Source organism: Mixophyes fleayi, chromosome 11, assembly GCF_038048845.1.
Source record: "Mixophyes fleayi isolate aMixFle1 chromosome 11, aMixFle1.hap1, whole genome shotgun sequence".
Lineage (NCBI taxonomy): Eukaryota > Metazoa > Chordata > Amphibia > Anura > Limnodynastidae > Mixophyes > Mixophyes fleayi.
Window position 1 is genome coordinate 10,139,132 of NC_134412.1, and position 17,809 is coordinate 10,156,940.

The 17,809-nt window shown below is 38.4% G+C and overlaps 1 protein-coding gene across 3 annotated transcripts; it reads right to left on the minus strand.

The window, feature by feature from the left end:
• Positions 1 to 1,007: 1,007 nt before the first annotated feature.
• Positions 1,008 to 14,846, minus strand: LOC142107321 (uncharacterized). Of its 3 annotated transcripts, XR_012679938.1 has the most exons (6): positions 14,605 to 14,846; positions 6,837 to 6,983; positions 6,588 to 6,704; positions 5,241 to 5,387; positions 3,589 to 3,729; positions 1,008 to 2,510 (listed from the first exon to the last, which is right to left on the minus strand). XR_012679938.1 is itself a non-coding variant. In XM_075190685.1 (5 exons), the coding sequence occupies exons 1-5, from the start codon at positions 14,654 to 14,656 to the stop codon at positions 2,317 to 2,319; spliced, it is 651 nt and encodes a 216-aa protein (XP_075046786.1). In that variant the 5' UTR covers positions 14,657 to 14,841; the 3' UTR covers positions 1,008 to 2,316. The 3 variants fall into 3 exon arrangements, 2 of the variants coding, with proteins under 2 accessions (XP_075046786.1, XP_075046785.1); XM_075190685.1 differs by lacking the exon at positions 6,837 to 6,983 and having other exon boundaries at positions 14,605 to 14,841; XM_075190684.1 differs by lacking the exons at positions 6,837 to 6,983; positions 14,605 to 14,846 and adding an exon at positions 11,236 to 11,399.
• Between the last annotated feature and the right edge of the window lie 2,963 nt (positions 14,847 to 17,809).

Below are 17,809 nucleotides of genomic sequence, written 5' to 3' on the forward strand. Positions count from 1 at the left end.
GTGCTCAGAAAGAGTGTTTAACATAGCCAGGAACGTTGCGATTAATTGGAGGAAACTCCTTCCCAAAAATGTTGTGAAACTGGTGTTCATCAAAAGGAACTACACATAGTTTGAGGATTACCGTTCTTGCTGCCAATTACAAACAGAATTCTTAACGCTAGACTCCATTGGGGATGAACTAATATTGTGTGATGATGTTGACATCAGTAATGAGGATGATGATAAGGGTGATGACATTGCCAACATAGAGGAAAATGACCACTGTTAGCCAACTGCCCATTAGTAATTTGTTAAAATCTATATCTATTTTCCAGTTCATTAACCAACAAACAAAATATTTTGTTTTGTGGGGGCCAAAACAAATCAAGCACATGCTGACTAACATTCAAAATATAGTGTGCATGGGCTTACACATTTCTTCTTCTGGGTACAGCCCACCTTCGTCTATCTACTCATCTAAAATGACTATCATATCAGCCAGGGCTGTGCCTCTATGTTTCATAGGGATTGTAGCATGCTTTGCACACATAACTTGAACCAAAACACAAAGATGATTTTAGAACCAAAACACAAGGGTCTGCGAATACTTCTTATTTTCACTGTCAACTTTTCAGTTACATCCCCTTATGGAAACAGAAAACATCAGCTCTCCTTTGTCTATCTACTCATCTAAAATGACTATCGTATCAGCCAGTGTTGTGCCACTATGTTTAATAAAGATTATAGCATGCTTTGCACACATAACTTGAACCAAAACACAAAGATGATTTTAGAACCACAACACGAGGGTCTGCACACACTAATTTTCACTGTCAACTTTCAACTACATCCCCTTATGGAAACAGTTTAGATTGGACTGCATTTTCAGGAAAGGTATAGATCCCATATTTCCTTAAATAAGGCTATGCATCTGAAATAGCACTTAAAGCTACTCATTAACATAAATCACAGGCACAGAAATGGGAGAGACACATTTTTATATTTAAAAAAACATGTTTTATTGAGATAGTCATTTATTTCATAGAACAAAATCAGAACATTTATAGAATATTTGTAATCATAGTATTTTGTTCATTCTTTATCATTTTCTTTAATTAATCATTCATTGAAAGATCATAGTTGTGTCATATTCAACAAATTATTTTTAGAGGGAAATCACAATGTTATACAAGTATGCAGTTAAAAAAATGAATTTGCCATAGTGTTACCAGTCTATCATTCAAAGGGTCCTTTATTTATTGTAATAAACCCCAATAACACCCAGTGTGAAGAATCATGTCAGTGTAGTTGCTGACCTTCTTAGACGCGAGCAGAAGAAAGGGGGTTGAGGTAGGGATGCCGAATAGGAATATCACTATGAAAGTCCTATTTTTTATTTTGTATAATAAACATTATTTATGACTATAAAAGTTTTAAGTTTTGGCTAAATTAGAACTAATTTTCAAATAATCTTATACAGATGGGATGCAGTGGGCGGTGGAATCTTGGGGCCAGCGGTGGGATACTGGAGGACACAGAAATACCGGACTCAAACTAAACAAAATATTAGTCCAGGACTGAATATCAAGGAGAAGAGAGGTCTAATGCAAAACATTCATGACACAGCTTCTCATACAAAAGATTGTAACAAATGTTTTATTTCAGTATAAATCAGGTTGAAGGATCAATAAAACTATGTTAAAGAACTGTGCGAGCATCAATTCATTGTGATGAAAGTTTATGAAGACAAAGTATTTATGGAGGGATATGACCTGTGTTCTCCATATCTATCTGAATAAAGAATCCTTTTCCCCCTTATGCTGAGGATACCTTGGAGATATACATGATGGTATTCTTTCCTTTGTAAGCATGGTGTTAAAAATATGATAAGATAATCATTTATTTCTACACTTACAATTGTCAAATTATTAAATTATTCCCCCCCCCCCCCACATAACTCCATCTCTGACCTAAAGTAGAGTCATTCAGTGATCAAGACTGGGGTTACATATTTGGTGTCTGTAGGCAAAAAACAGATGGAGGCCCTTAAAACAAAAGTTTGGATGGGACAAGGGGTGTATTTATGTCATGGCCATATTTTAGATATTGAACTAGGTGGATTTATAAAAAATAATTTATAGACTTATGGAAGGAGTTGGTAGGACTACAATGACTGACGCCTGGTTCTTGAGGCTCCTGTAGGCACATGGTGTTACTCTACATGCCTACCACATATTTTATACTGCAAGTAACTGTCAACATTTTATTTTAAATGTTATTCAGAACATTTACAATATTAAAAAGCATGATCATGTATCATTTATTCTTAAAGTATATCTAAAATAGCAATTTTGTCAACAGGAAGGCAAATGTGGAAAAGAAGAAGCCGGCGTATAGGCCAACGGCTCCACTGCTGCAGTATGTATTCAAGATAACATTTAACCCACTGAAAGAAGAAGTACTTGTACCAAGTGTGTTGCAGTAGCTTGGGGTGGTACAACCCCGGAGGGCAGAAGAATATGTTATTGTTCCTGCAGGGAAACAAAAAAAAAAAATGCCATTAATTCCACAGGTCTTGTCAATGGATTTTAAATAGAAAACACACTGGACCCCATCAAGAGCTAGGAATGTTGTATTTGGTGATGGACAGGGGAGGGTTAAAAAAAATGTCAGGCAGAAGAAGAGTAGGGAGGGGGATCAACCCGAAATCACAGTATAAAAGTCAATTAATATCAAATTATATATATATATATATATATATATATATATATATATATATATATATATATATATATATAAATGACAAGAGATAAAATATTTTTTCCCATGAAATACATTTCGTTGGATGTTATTAATGTCTATAAATAAACACAATTTAAAATTGGACAGTTGTTCCTGATTGCAAACACATGTTCTAGCATATCTACTTAACCATCATCTCAAGGAATCGGCACTTAGACTAGACCTGTACCTGGTGCAAGTGATACGACTGAAAATCATGTACCTTAGAGATGTCCAAAGTTTGAGTCTGACGCTGCTGTGTGCATTCGAGCTTGGCGTGCCCTTGCTATACATAGACTACATGCATACGCACTTTCCCGTCCCCGTTCCACCACTGAAATTTTCGGCTGTAGCAAGAGTCCTTTGCACTGTGTTCTATGGTGTATGGTCTGGTTCTGGGCATGCGCAGAGTAGTTATATGCATTACACACAGTATATCACCAGTTACACTCCTTATTGAATCAGGTCCAATAAGACTATAATGACTCTGCTATGGTTTCTATTTTTACCGTTAAACAACATGTTAGTTCCAGAAATTTTTAACCCTACCAGCACCTGTAACTGTCCTTTAACCATGGTTTGGATATGTCTGAATGTAGACACCACTCAGTAAAGTGTGCCAAGAAACCCGATTGGATGGCTGTTGTGTGTAGAACAGACCATTACAAGAGTAGGAATGATTTTCTTTGGAATTGTGACGCTCCTGGATATATCGTCGTTTTCCATACTTCTAACGATCCTATAGCAAAAATATTTCTAGACCACGAAGGTCCTTGAAACAAACCTTCATGAATGTTATTTGAGAAAAAGATGACATTATAATATTACCTGTTATCTGTGTTGTCAAAAGACCACACATGGTCTCATTTCCTGTGCACTGCAACGTGTCCCCGGTGTAGCAATAAGCAGAGGTGGTTGATGAGCAAGTTCTACAGGTCACACCGTTCTGAGCCGTGCCCTGACTCGGCACTTCAAAAACAAAATATTATAGATTGTGATGAATAAATGTACATTTATAATATATAAGTAAATCATAGTTGTATTTCTGATTGTATATACCAGAATGTACATATATACATGGCATCAACTTGTTTTGTAATTATAGCTGATTGTGTTTTCACTGAAACCAGATGATGATTTTTTTATATATATATATATATATATATATATATATATAATTGACATGGTTCTGGCTTAGTGGAGTGTTTAGGTGTGGCACAGTTGTAATATTGTTGTCTCACTGTGCGGAGTTCGGGGGAGTCTTCCTGGACTTCCAGAAGAGCAGAGGCTCTCCTGAATCATGGGAGGGGCAGGGCTTAAAGACAAATTGGGTCATCAAGCCTCACCCCCGCTGAGCAATGCTGGGAATCACAACCAGGGGCGGGGCTATGGTGACGTTATGGTGACACCACAGCCCCCTCACGCATTTGCCAGCTGAACTCCTAGAGGGGGGATAGCAAAAGTTGGCAAGTACGACGTATGCCCCACCCTAGATGCAAATCACTTAATGTGTTCCCCCCACACACACATCTTACTGTGCATCTTTTTTCTCTCCCTTGTTTGATATAGAAATAATAGGAGTGGGATGTTGAAAAAGGGTTACTAGTGAACTCAATGGCTAGTTCCATGAATGCTAATAGCAGCCCTCCATATGAATGTTAAATATATTTGTTTGTGTTGTCCTTTAATATACTGAAAATTAACCATAGTTAAACCTGTAATATAAATTCGGGCCTCATATTAAGGTAGGAGAAAAGTTAAAAAAAAGAAAACATTTGCACCTTGGCAAAAACCATGTCGCACTGTAGGTGGGAGTAGGGGGGGGCATATATAAAATGTGCGGATAGATTTAGAGTTGTGAGGGGGCGTGTCCTAGCTCAACTCTAATTTTGAAGTGTAAAAATGAAGCCTCCCAGTATGAGCGGTACATGCAAAAGCAGGCAGTACTTCTCCTGCATGCAAAAAAAATAAATAAATGCATTTGCATCGCCTTATAGTTTGTCTGGGATGAGACCCATTAAGTTCACTTCGTTCTGCAACCCATTCTGCCTTACTTTACCTCATGTTTGCATTTATAAATTGGAGTAGAAGCTGGTATATTGTTCATTTATCTACGCGCAGAAATAAAACACTGAAACAGTTTGATAGAATATATATCAAACTATATATTGAGTTGACATTTCCTCCATGCTCCTTTTTCCCTCCTCGGCAGCAGGTAGCTATGTTGGGAGGGAGTTTTTTTTCCTCTAGCAGATGAGACACACTGGATCAGAGTGACTGACAGCTTATTAGACTTGCTCTGCAGAAATGCAGTGTGTGGATTGGTGGATTCCTACACAGGGGCAGGGCCTGTGATACTCCCGTATCTCATGTGACCAGTGTCTCTATTTTAACTTCACAAGTCCAACTTTATTAGTCTATCAATGTAGTAATAAACGAGGATGCTGACACAGAATGTGCGATATGCTGTAGACACTTACATGCAGGAAGAGCTGAGGTGCAGTTATCAGTATTACAACATGAAGTTCCTGTTAGGACTGTGCTACCGGCAATGGTCCAACTTCCAGCGACGTTACATTGGTTCGTTGCTCCGCACGATATAGAGTACTGTGGATTGGATGAGCTTCCTGTGCACAGTATAGGAGAGAATATTCTTATTACTCGAGATGCAACAGAATAGAATTGTTTTTTTATATTAATTTATACCACACAGCATGCACATTATTATTTTAATGAGCTTATTAGAACATTTCTTAGTAATACATTGATGTTATATTTTTAAACATAGGGAAGATTCTAAACAATCGTAGACTAAAAAGGTAAAACATATTGAAGAATTGCTGCAAATATACTTTTATTAAGAATGATACACAACAGTCCCCTGAAAGAGACATCAAATATAACTTCTATATAGATATTAGGGTTTGGTCGATATGTGGCAGACTTGGCCAACCTGTGGCTCTCCAGGTTTTGTGAAACTATAAGTCCCAGCATGTCTGTGTGTGTGTGTATGTTCGGGAATTTAGACTGTAAGCTCCAATGGGGGCAGGGACTGATGTGAATGAGTTCTCTGTACAGCGCTGCGGAATCAGTGGCGCTATATAAATAAATGGTGATGATGAGGAGGATGTCTGGTATGCTGGTATGCATCTAAGACGGTGATCCATAGGTAACTTTTTATTTTCTATTGATTTTACTCCTGCAGCCTATTTTTATAATTCTTTTCTTTCTTCCCCCTTAGGCCAGATGCCCAAGGGTGTGACTTTAGAGTTTTCAAATGCTAGCAAAACTCCAATGAAAAAATGCTTGTCAAACACATATGGTACAAGGCACAGAAGTCAAAACGTCTGTATCTTGTCCAATGCAGCCACCTACAAGTGTACAGCAGGATCAGAGAAATCCAAGAGTACTTCCAATATCCATTAGAACCTACTGCATGAGGCAGTGGGGGCTATACGGGGTATGTCATACCCCCACTTCTCCTACTGCCTTATTTGTATCACTATCACATTCCATTCACTTACTTTTCACATACCAACACTTCTAAATTTCCCCTTCAACCACTGGCATGAGTTGAAGTATTCCTTATAATGCAGAATTTTTCCTAACAAACAGTGAAGTGATAACTTCAGAACTCAATTTTTGTAAATATATTACTTGCAGATATTTATTCCTACATTAGCAACGCTTGTGTTTTAGGGTTATAATAGATATTAGTGGGTATTGAATACTACATTCTTATGTACCCTGTCCCACTACAATTTAATAACTATCACCATGGTAACTATTTTATACCTGTGTTATTCACCATCCAGTTATTGACTTACCCGTTGTGACTACAGTGTAGGCAGAGACACAGGTTTGACCAGTTAAACAGTTCACTGGGGGACCAGTGCAGGATGAACCACTACTATTAAAACATTGTATACATGCGAGGGAAAAACCTGGAATAGAGAATAATGTAAAACATTAATATGCAAATTATTATCCACAAATATGTGGAAATGTTAACATCGTTGTACAATTCAGAGAAACATTGTAAATAATAATTATAATGGGCAGGATATAAAGGATACCTGTGCTGTAGGTTTGGTGTCATTTTAGAGACACTGTATCTGAGTAATTGGAGAGGTTGAGGGCCTGAAGGTTTTTCACAGAGGAGCTGTCAAGACAGAGGGAAGAGGAAGTTGCTGATGTAAGGGAGTCACCTTCTTTAAAGATCCCTGTAATAATCAGACAATGTGTCTTCTTCGGTTGCCACTATTGTTACCTAAAGATCAGTGTCGGTCGACTGCTACATTGTTGAAACCTGAAGGACTGGAGTCATTATGAAACTTCTAACTGTATTGCAATCTTGCTTAGTTCGCGATAGCAGACGCTGCTCCCTTAATTACAGGCGTCACTCACAGTAGTTTGAAAAAGGTTTTACCATTGCTCCCGCTAGAGTTCAGGAAAACTGAAAAATTGCAGCAGCCACCAGTGCCGATAGTGATGAACTTTCAAGAGAGAGATTCCTGACCAGCTGCCACACAGGCTGACAATTGGCATAGATGAACAAATAAATGTGTCTTTACCAAGCAGCTCCCAAGACACTTAAGGGCATATTCAATTAGCCACGTTACTCGCAAAAGTAATGCGGCGTTAAGAGTATTACCGTCACTACGGTAATCCTAACCCGGATTTCAGCTCGCAGCTCCCTGCGCCACACTCGTTCCCCACAAACCCAGCCCCGATCTACATGGAAACTCTCACTCTTTAATGAGACCCCATCCACTTTCGTGTAAGATTCGTCCTTTTGAGGTCTGCAAATCGGTACGGTCTTGCCAAAATCAGTGACAGTTGGGAGGCAGGAATTAGGCGATATCGCCAAGTAAATGACTGCCACAAACATCGGGGAGGAGCTAATCGTGGATTATGAAGAAGCGGGTAGATGGATTTCCTGTTAAGATTCCTTTCCCATTTTACCTACATTTTAGAGACATATACGTTATATGCCAATTTCCCATTTAAAAAAAATAAAAATAGAAATAATAATAATAATAATCCCCTAATCCGCTTACCCCCGAATATTTTAGCACTAATAGTTATCATGGCCGGACTACAGATAGTCATTACAGTTAACTTCTCCTTTAACTTTGTGGTACAAGATAATATAAAACACACTGAAAACAGACTTGGACAAATCCCACTAAGTTCCGCTTGCTGTGGACCTCATGCTACAGTCTAGATGCCACTTTTTATACGAATACACACTGGAATACTTTTATGGTGATGTACACATTCCCCTAAATACTGCTATTCAGTTAGGTGGGTCCCCCACCTAATAGTCCTTTGGTGGCAAGTAAGCCCTGTTCTCTCTCATTACTGCAGTCATATCCTTGTCCATTATATCCAAAAGGAGGCAGAAGAAAGCATTGAGTAGTAGGAGTAGTATACGGAAACTTATTACATTTTCTGCAATTTCCCTCAAACCTTCCTAAGTTCCCAGCAGGCATTTGTATCGTGCCAACAGCTCATCCCTCTGCAAAGCGCAGTTAAAAGAGGAGATGATTGGCAGATACCATTTGGGTTAGAATGAGGAGACTGTAGTAAGTGACCTGCCTGTCAAAAGAGTGGAATTATTTTACATGGAATAAGGTATCACCAGTCATAACACATGAAATAAACATTTACATAGTGTCATAAGATTTAAATTTTTGAAAGACTGTGACAGATTCACTGGAAGGAGGCAGAGGTATGTGTCCCAGATTTCCAGCATTGTGTACGTTAAAACACCAGGGAGAATGTGTAGATGTGTGGGTAAATCTTCCCACAGGGTATTTCCCTACGCTAACAAAACATGGTAAGGGTCCATGGTGTTCTGTATGGAGAAAGACGGGTGGGCTCCATACACAAGGCCCAGTCCGGGTCTTCTGATCTGCCAGTCTCTAAACAGACTGATCAAGAGATGCACCTGTGAGGTGCCTATGAAAAGTCAGCTAGAATATGCAATCATTGTCTCAGACCTGGGGAGGAGGCAAATTGCCTCCTGAGAGACTCTGCTGTGGTGATCAATGATATGTTGAGTGTGTGTTTGGACGCAAAGTCCAACACCTGAGAGAGGGTGTCACTAAAATCTATTATCTAGTAGTCAGACAGCTAGGATTTTATTTGTATTTTGCTTATTTACAAGCTGGTGAATAAACTAGCTGTGGCTGTTAACCTGAAACCTCTGGACTTGTGTGGTTTACTGCTGCTGTTCGTCACCATCTTCCCCCCAGGAGATGGTACCTGTTCCCCTGATTATTCTACAATATATATATATATTAGTATTTGCTTTCATTTTATACATCAACCCCATGTTCATTAACATTTATAGGCATAGGCTTTTTTCCACACATGATCTCAATGTCAGGGAAGTCTCACATATTTACTGCATCCCTTTAATGATCACTCCCTTGTGTAATGATCAGCTCCTGACATGATCACTGCAGGATTGCTCACATTACTCTGAACAGCTCTCTCTTCTCTTTAGTAATTGTGTAAGAGGGGGTTTCCCTTATTTCATGTTCACGTGCTGCACCCAGTTTACTTTTTGCCATTCTATCACACCATCTCGCAACCCACAGCACTGTTATCACACACCCTAATAAACATTTCAATATTTACTTCCTCGTTCATAGGCAATTCACTGTCTCCCAATATTACCCCATACCAAACCTCCCTTATATTTATATAAAGTACTAAAAATAAATGAACAGGCAGTCCCTAACTATGTGACTGACATTTCTCTACATGATCCCCTTCAATCTCTCTACCAACCATGCCACATACAAAGCTCTTATTAAAAGGATTGCATGACCTATGGGGGCATATTTACTAAACTGTGGGTCTGAAAAAGTGGAGATGTTGCCTATAGCAACCAGATTTTAGCTGTCAATAAATAAATTTAACTAGAATCTGATTAGTTGCTATAGGCAACATCTCCACTTTTTCAAACCCGCAGTTTTTGTAAATATGCCCCCATCGTCTCAAATACAGTAAATTAACCCAACAAGAACAAGTCAACCATCTATGAATGATGTTTGATTCTGACCTTTTTACTTTACATGATAATTTTCTGACATTACTGCTGTCAATAGCTACAGAATACAACCTTTTTTTCACCCAGGACACCATTAAGATCCAGATTCATTCCTCTTCCCACTTGAATGCTGCAATATTCTGCAGATCACCCTTTCCTCAGTCTTCCACATAACCGAGGCCAGACTTTCTTCTGCCCTGATTGGAAATCCCATTATTGTTAACCCATTGACTCCTGAATCAGTTATAAAATAGGAACTAACCTACAAGTTTTTTGTTAGCACATATCCACTACAGTGACAGAATGGGGGAGAGATTAAAGGGGCCTCCCACCTTTGTGTTTTTAAGTAATGAAATAAATTCTTCCCCAGCTGTCCGACATCAAGATGAGAGGATTCAAGTAAAGAGACAGGAGGTTTCTGGGAAGCTGGAAATCCCTCTAAGTGCGAACTTGACCCACTAACAATATGGGGCAGAATTTAATTCCCCCTGAATTATCGCGGCATTAAAACTATTACCGTTATTACAGTAGTTTTAACCCGGCTTTCTGCTCACAGTTCAGGGAGCTGCGAGCAAAAAGGCAGCGTTGAAACTACCGTAATAACGTTAATAAAGTGCATTATTACCGTAATAATTAGTCGCAACGCGGCCAATTGAATTCCCTCCTATGAGTGTTTTTATTGCCAATGGTTTTGCCTCCTTTTCTCTGCTAGGGTCAACAGAGCCCATCCACTCAGCTGTTGGCCTAGAGCAGGGTTTCCCAAACCCAGTCCTCAGGGCTCCCCAACAGTGCAGGTTTTCCGGATCACATGTGACATAATTAGGACCACCTGTGGATCTGATACAATGTGTCAGTCAGTAATGAATACACCTGTGCTCCAGCAAGGAGATATGGAAAACCTGCACTGTTGGGGAGCCCTGAGGACTGGGTTTGGGAAACCCTGGCCTAGAGGAACAACATGCACTCACAAGGTGTGTGAGGACTTCGGGACTTTACACTATCAAATGTAAGTCAGTTGGCAAATGGAGTAAATTAGAGAATTATGGTACAGTGAAAAATCTAAGAAATATAATGATGAAACTACTTGTTTGGCAAGTAAAAATGGTTCAGCAAAAACCATTGTTATACTGTACATTTATTGTTTACATTAACAAATGGAAATGTAAGGTTAGCGTGTCTCAGGTGTGCACCACCGTAAACGCTATAAAAGCAAAACAAAAGTAGTCATGTAAAGAAAGCATAAAGTTTAGCTTAATATGAAAATAAATCTAAAATAACATATCCAAACATGGAATGCGGATATTCTTGTGAAAGACAGTACTGAGCCAATGATTGAAATTCCATGCCAAAGCAATGATAGCACGTATTTCAAAGAGAGGGAGAAAAAAACTATTGTAAAACTTTATACGTACTTGGAAAAGTGAAGACAATGATGTTGTTGCAGAACAAAGGGCTCCCACAAAATTTGAAAATACCAACTTGGTTACACTGGAAATCAAGCAACGGCATCATATGTTGGGGGAGGGTGTGTGCATATCGTAAAAAGCCCAGATTCGTCCGGTCAAATCAAGTAATCCAGAAGAAAAGGGTATAAAAGTGAAAGAATCTACACTATATAAAGAACCCCTTCCCAGAGGCAAACACATGATTTGTAGAGAGGGGTTTCCATGCCACACCACCAGTGGGTGTGGCCAGCATGCTTCGGGCGTGGCTATAATTTTAGACAGCGCTTGGCTGCTCTCTAACTAATCTTATCCCCATCATATACACGGGCAATGCTGCGTGCACTACTGTTAGGGGTACACAGCTCTCCCTTTTCGAGCAGAGCCTTGTGAAGTGAGACATACCTCCCAACTGTCCCTACAATCAGGACAAAGTCATGACTGAGTGTGTCAGAAAAGTTGGCAGACTGTCCTGCTCCCTTCTACCTGTTCTTGCTGCTTTCACTATTTGTTTGGGAGAGATGGCTGTGAACATTGCAGACAGAAACAATCTGCACATAAGCTGCAAAGTGGCTGGTCCCGGGGCAGGGTCCAGTCACCTCAAGCATACAGTACCCCAGGCTGGGAGGGGGTTTCCAGGCGCTATTAAACCCCCATCGGTTAGCCTATGCTTCTCTTGAAAAACAAAGAGGAAATGCAGAAATTCTTGTACGCATAGGATAAATAATCTATCTTCCCATTCATACCTAAAACCCAAACATTTTCAATCCTAATAAACTTCTAAAACTTTTATATATGTTTAATCTCTTCTATATAATGAAACTGGTATTAATGCAATCTCACTATTTGAAGGTTTAGTGATCCTTTAATATGTTTTTTTTTTATTCCTATTTAGGCTTCTATTTATTATATGCTGGAAGTAATTTCATACATTTATTGCTGCAAATTGCACATATTTAAGCAGAGCCACTATTTACCATAAAGGGCTGCTCTGGAAAAACCGCAAAGACTCCCCTCCTCTGCAAACATTTCTTCTTACTCACCAGCAGACTCTGGTGAAGGATCCGGCAACGCTATCCTTTGCTTTACACAGGTTAAAAAAATTGACTAAAGCTGCTGTCCCCATACAGGTCTATGGAGGCAGCTGTAAGCGCCGATAAGGTTAAAAACTGAGAAATCCCTGATTTCTCCAATGTTAACCCTTTGTTAAATGCAAAAGCATTTTGTCTCCGTTTTTTGTTCACGGTCTGTTAAATAGATCCCATAGCATAATGAACTTACTGCGGCATCTTACCCCTGCAGAGTTCTACATTTTCAAGGTCAATACCTATTGTTATATATTGTTCTTTTTTAATCTCTTTATATTAGTACATTTAATTTTTTTAATCAAAACTGTATTTCCCTATAGGGAATCCAATTTACGTCATTATATTTCCTCTTATCTTTTCATATAACCTGGGTTATTCTAATTATTCCAGATTTTATTTCACATGTACTGTACATAGGTTTTGAAGCCCTAAAAATCAGGATTACAGTTGTTATTTTTGAATTATTTCAACATTGTACATTTCCTTTTTTTTTTCTTACATACTGCTGCTAAAGATAAACTGCTATTATTGGTCAAGATAAATTGAAATGGACAAAGGAGTCTAAACTGTTGTAAAAGTATCTCTTTCATTTCTTTCGATTAACACTATACTAACAACTCCTTGTTGACCAACGTTATTGGTGTCAGTAGAGATCTCCTGTAATATGCCTCTCCAAGCTCTGGTTTATAAATCCCTTTATCACTCAAAAGGAAAAAAAAAAAATTACCACACATTTCACAGTCACAGAAAACATCAATTTCTGCATTGTGAAGTGTATAGTAGGGGGAATCTATTAGAGGGTAATATGCAAACAGCCATTGAAAACTCCAAAAATAATGTCACTGGGTTCAGACAGCCTGTAAACCACTGAGACTAGTTTGATTTTACATGTATGTCAATATATAATGCATGTAAATTAGCGGAGAAAGCCCATAAAAATGTTTGCAGATTAAAAGGAATGGGAACTTGCTTTATTAATAAAGATTAAAAAAAACAAAAAAAAAAACACTAAGCCACCGTGCTGTTATATATTATTATCTATATAGGTGGAACCATTTCAACAGGTGATGATGGTGTGATGCACATCATTCTTTATTAGTGCACTGTAAGGACGTCCTAGAAAGACTACAATGGTTATGTGGTGACCACTCCAGGGGAATCTATCTGCTTCCGCTAATATCCAGTGACACCACAGCAGTGACAATAGCAAACTGGGTTGGGTCCTCTGATAAAATGGCAAACACTACAAGATCACCCACTATTAGGCTAGCACTGCTACAGACAGACACAATTGTTAGGAGAGAGATGTGCAGCCAAAAACAACCCCACGTCTATCGCAACCCATGTGTGCAGAGTCATGTGAATTAGTACATAGTCACAGGGAAAGTCCCTACATTGCAATAGACTTGTAAGGAGGTCACAGCACTCCTTTCTGAAACCATTGCTCTCCAAACAGCTACTTCCCGCCAGGTCTTGAAAACATTGCCCACCAGAGACTGAGCCCATTAATGGCTGTGAGTCAGCCGCAGGTAGGATAACATCAAATGCTGCACTAGCGGAGAAGATGCTGACTCTCCAGCTGCCTGACCTGCTTCTATGCAGTCATAACTAATCTGTGCTGTTCAAGCATCTGGCTTAAATTCAGCTCCTTCACCACATTTAAAAAAAACAAAAAAAAAAATACATATACAAAATAAAAAACTAAAGTAAATAAAACAAAACATACCAAACAAACAAAAATACACACAAAACTGATCCCAGATCATAAAAAAAATTATACATTTAAAACATTGTCAATAGTGATCACTCGCTATGTTTTGCTACCTGATGTTCAGAGAGCTTGTGGACTGCAGATAGCAAGTAGGTGGGGTGAACTGCACCTGGGATCCAGACAATCAGAATAAATTGAACCTTGTAACATTAAGAAAAATTAATTTGGTAGGATTGATAAAATTTGTAGCACAATATTGTCAAATTGTTTAATAGAATTTTGAGATCTTCCTGTAACACTGAAGTTAATTTGTAGTTAAATGGATTTACCTTTAAAGATGTGGAAATTAAGGACAGCTGACAGTGGCAAATAAACATCTTAATTTATTTGAGTATATACACAGGCAAAACATGAATGAACAAAATAACAAAAAAATATATAGTTAATCTATAACATGTCCAAATAAAAAAATCCAATAATTAAAAGCATAAAAAAACATCTAAAAATACAGTTGCATAAGTAAATATGTGATCCACTTACCTGTTGCTACTAGAGCAGAGAGAACAAGAAGGGATCCCAGCACAGACACCATTATAAGTATTGTGCATAAACTAATCTACAGCGGACAGAGGTAATTTCCCTTGAGAGTCCTCTCAATTTATACTATAAAGAGGCAGAGAACTGGGAGGTGACAGGAATGTGGCTGTAAAGGAAAGAATTTTGAATCGGAAAAAAGCTTTCTTCTATAGGTTTGTAAATATTGTTTCCATGAAGGCGACAATCATGTGAGTCATGTATGCAAAACTCCCACACATTTTCAACAAGTGGATAAATGACACTATGCAAGAGTAACCCAATTTTGCTCTGCCCCCTGGTGGACACAGCACAGACTCTGTTAGAGGATGTTATAGAAGGAACTACACTTTCCATCACCCTCTGGGGTAGGGCTATAGGAGCAACTGTAGGAGTTGGCATCCTGGGTAGAGGTGCTAGACGTTTTTTCAAAGTGCTTCTCAAAACAGTTTTAACATTTGGATATTTGCAATAAATTCTCCAACTTAGATTAAATAAATGGGAAAGAGAATTACAATTTGCAGTTAGCAGCTTAGCAGTTGTAAAATACACAATATTTATTTTGAAATTATAGAGATTATTTCAAGTTAGTATTTATGGTTCTCAAACTTTTTGGAATAATTCAAGAATTCCTGGGTAAGGAGAGAGAGTGGGAGGGAGAATCTCCTTATACAGCTAATACCGCAACAGACTTCAATGCTGTGCCATCCATCCACCTTATCTGGTATAGTTGAGAGTGGTGGGAGAGAGTCAGAGCTGACTTGATATTCTATTTGAAGAGACTGTTTATCTCACCAGGATGGGCTCTTCATACAGAAAACAATCCAAAACACACCACAGAGTGCGCTATCATTTTTATTGGTGGCAATCTGTTCTCTATCCTCTCACTGTCCTCGCCCCGTCTATAATTGTTTTGTTGGTTTGCATTGCCATTTGGGTGGCTGCACAGTGTGGAGTTTATTGAAGCATGCATAATATTACGTGAAAATGCCTGTGTTCCGCTTATCTCTTTAATCCTTAAAAGTGTAGTAGCCTAGAAATTCATTACTAAATACATATTTCTTTTATGCCTCATTGATGACACTAGTTCCTAGTCATCAAAAGAATAAACAATGGTGGAAAAACACCAGTTATCAATTTTACAAGTAATCAAAACAATTATTTTATTCATTTAAACATAATATAACACTATAACAAAGCAGATGTATTTTTTTTTTGAGCCATAAAACTCAGACATTATGAGGCTGGTGCTGAGTGAGTACTATGTACGTTTGCACAGTGTATCTTGCGTGAAATCGCTGTACACATGCCCAGAAAGTGGACACACGCATATGTCCCCGTGCGGATTTGCCAGCTTCTGCCACTTATTCTAGTCTGTGCAGCAGGAGATGGCGGTGGCATTGGTCAAGTACAGTATGGATGTGTTAGTGCAATTGTGAGTGGACGCAGACCGGGAAAAAGATGCAAAAATGACTCAGAAAGCTGTATTTCTTGCAGGCGGTAAGGGACAGGTACAAATAGTCGATGATGTAACGGTATCCGGCACTCATAAACCACTGGTGATTGGCTGTTTACAATTTCACCGCTGATGATGATTGGTGCTTGCTTCGTCACTCTAGAATATATTATTCTTTCCTGTTGGTGTTTCAGCAAAACATTTATTGATGTCTAATAGCGAACACCTATTTTGTTGATAAAACAAATGAATAGAAACATAAGCGTAACGTAAGTGTCTGTGGTGTATTATGCCACATGCCACTGGTGCAGACCTTCACCGATATTAAGATGAATACAGTCCCACAAATGGACATAAATATGCTATTTTTACATATATTTTTTTAGAGTAAATCAAACGCAACCTGCCGGTGTGGTGGGGACAGGTAAGCAGTGCAATGTTCCTGGACAACGAGATCTATCAACACGTGACACTCACCTCTAAACGCTGGTTGACTTATTCGGCCAAGTGGAATTCATCCCACTTCAGTCCCTTAGTGAAAAATTTAATGTGACCGGAGGATCCTAAACATCAACTGGCTTACTGATTAATGGGGATAAGAGAGACCCTTCTCTTCTCTGTAAATTGGAACAGTTACCTATTTAAATGTCGCATATAAAGAATTATATTAAAGCCTGTCTAAATGTGTCTGTAATGTTTTAGAAAATAATCTTTCAAGAGCAACTGTATGGTGTAGATGAGGGCTAATGTAGTGTCTTATACCCCCTTGAATGTCAACAGCTATTACTAAGACCATTTAAAAGTTGCTCATTGCACATGCCATATTTCTGAAAATCAGTTCCCTAGTTACTGACTTTAATCAATAAACAAAGCATTGTGGAAACATTAAAAACGTCATATCAAAGTCGAACCTGCTCCCACCTAAGGACCACCACATTTAATATTTATACATTTATTTAACTCGATGAGGTAACATTTTGTCCTTTAGTGCGTAACTGTATACACAGTCCACAGCAGACAGTGGTCAACTCCCCTGAGAGCCCCCTATATTTATTTTATAATGACTTTGAGGTGGGGATAAAGGGAGGGTACAGGATTGTGACTGTAACAGGAAAGAATTTTGAACTATTATTATTAGTATTTAAATATTGTTTCCAAAGAAGCAGCAAACATGTGAGTCATATGGTTATGACCCCACAGTCATTTTCCATGAAGGGTGAATTTCCACTCTACAAGTTTGTGCTCTGTCCCCTGGTGGACTCAGCACAGTACAACATGTGTCACACAATGTCACAGAAGCCCAACTATGTGGTAATACTATATATTTGGGCTGTTCTATACTCTATACTGCTCCCTGGTGTCAACTCAAAGGCACTGCATGTCAATGAGCAGAATGACTGCTGCTATATGTCTCTGAAAATTTATGACTCTATTTTATTAGGGGACTTAATTCTATTACTGGGTTACTAACTTGCATTTCTATACCTATCCTCCAAATAATTGATATTTATGTTTTAATTTGTACCAAAGTAATGTTGGAAGTATATCTTTGATTAGCCTAAGTCTAAGATTTTTCTTTCTGTATTTTATATATTGTAATAAATATGATTGAATTTTTAGATATTGGGAACGTGGTGTATTTTTATTGGTGGCGATCTCTTCTCTAGCCTCTCACTGTCTACGTCTCGTCTATTATTTAATTGTTTCATTATTTGT

Excerpts from the sequence above, each read along its gene's own strand:
- LOC142107321 (XM_075190684.1), bottom strand. The coding sequence starts at position 11,335 with ATGATGCCGTTGCTTGATTTCCAGTGTAACCAAGTTGGTATTTTCAAA. Across the intron at positions 5,388-6,587 it reads CTACACTGTAGTCACAACGG|GAAGCTCATCCAATCCACAG; the intron begins GTAAGTCAATAA and ends TACTGTGCACAG. Across the intron at positions 2,511-3,588 it reads TTTGACAACACAGATAACAG|GAACAATAACATATTCTTCT; the intron begins GTAATATTATAA and ends GTTTCCCTGCAG.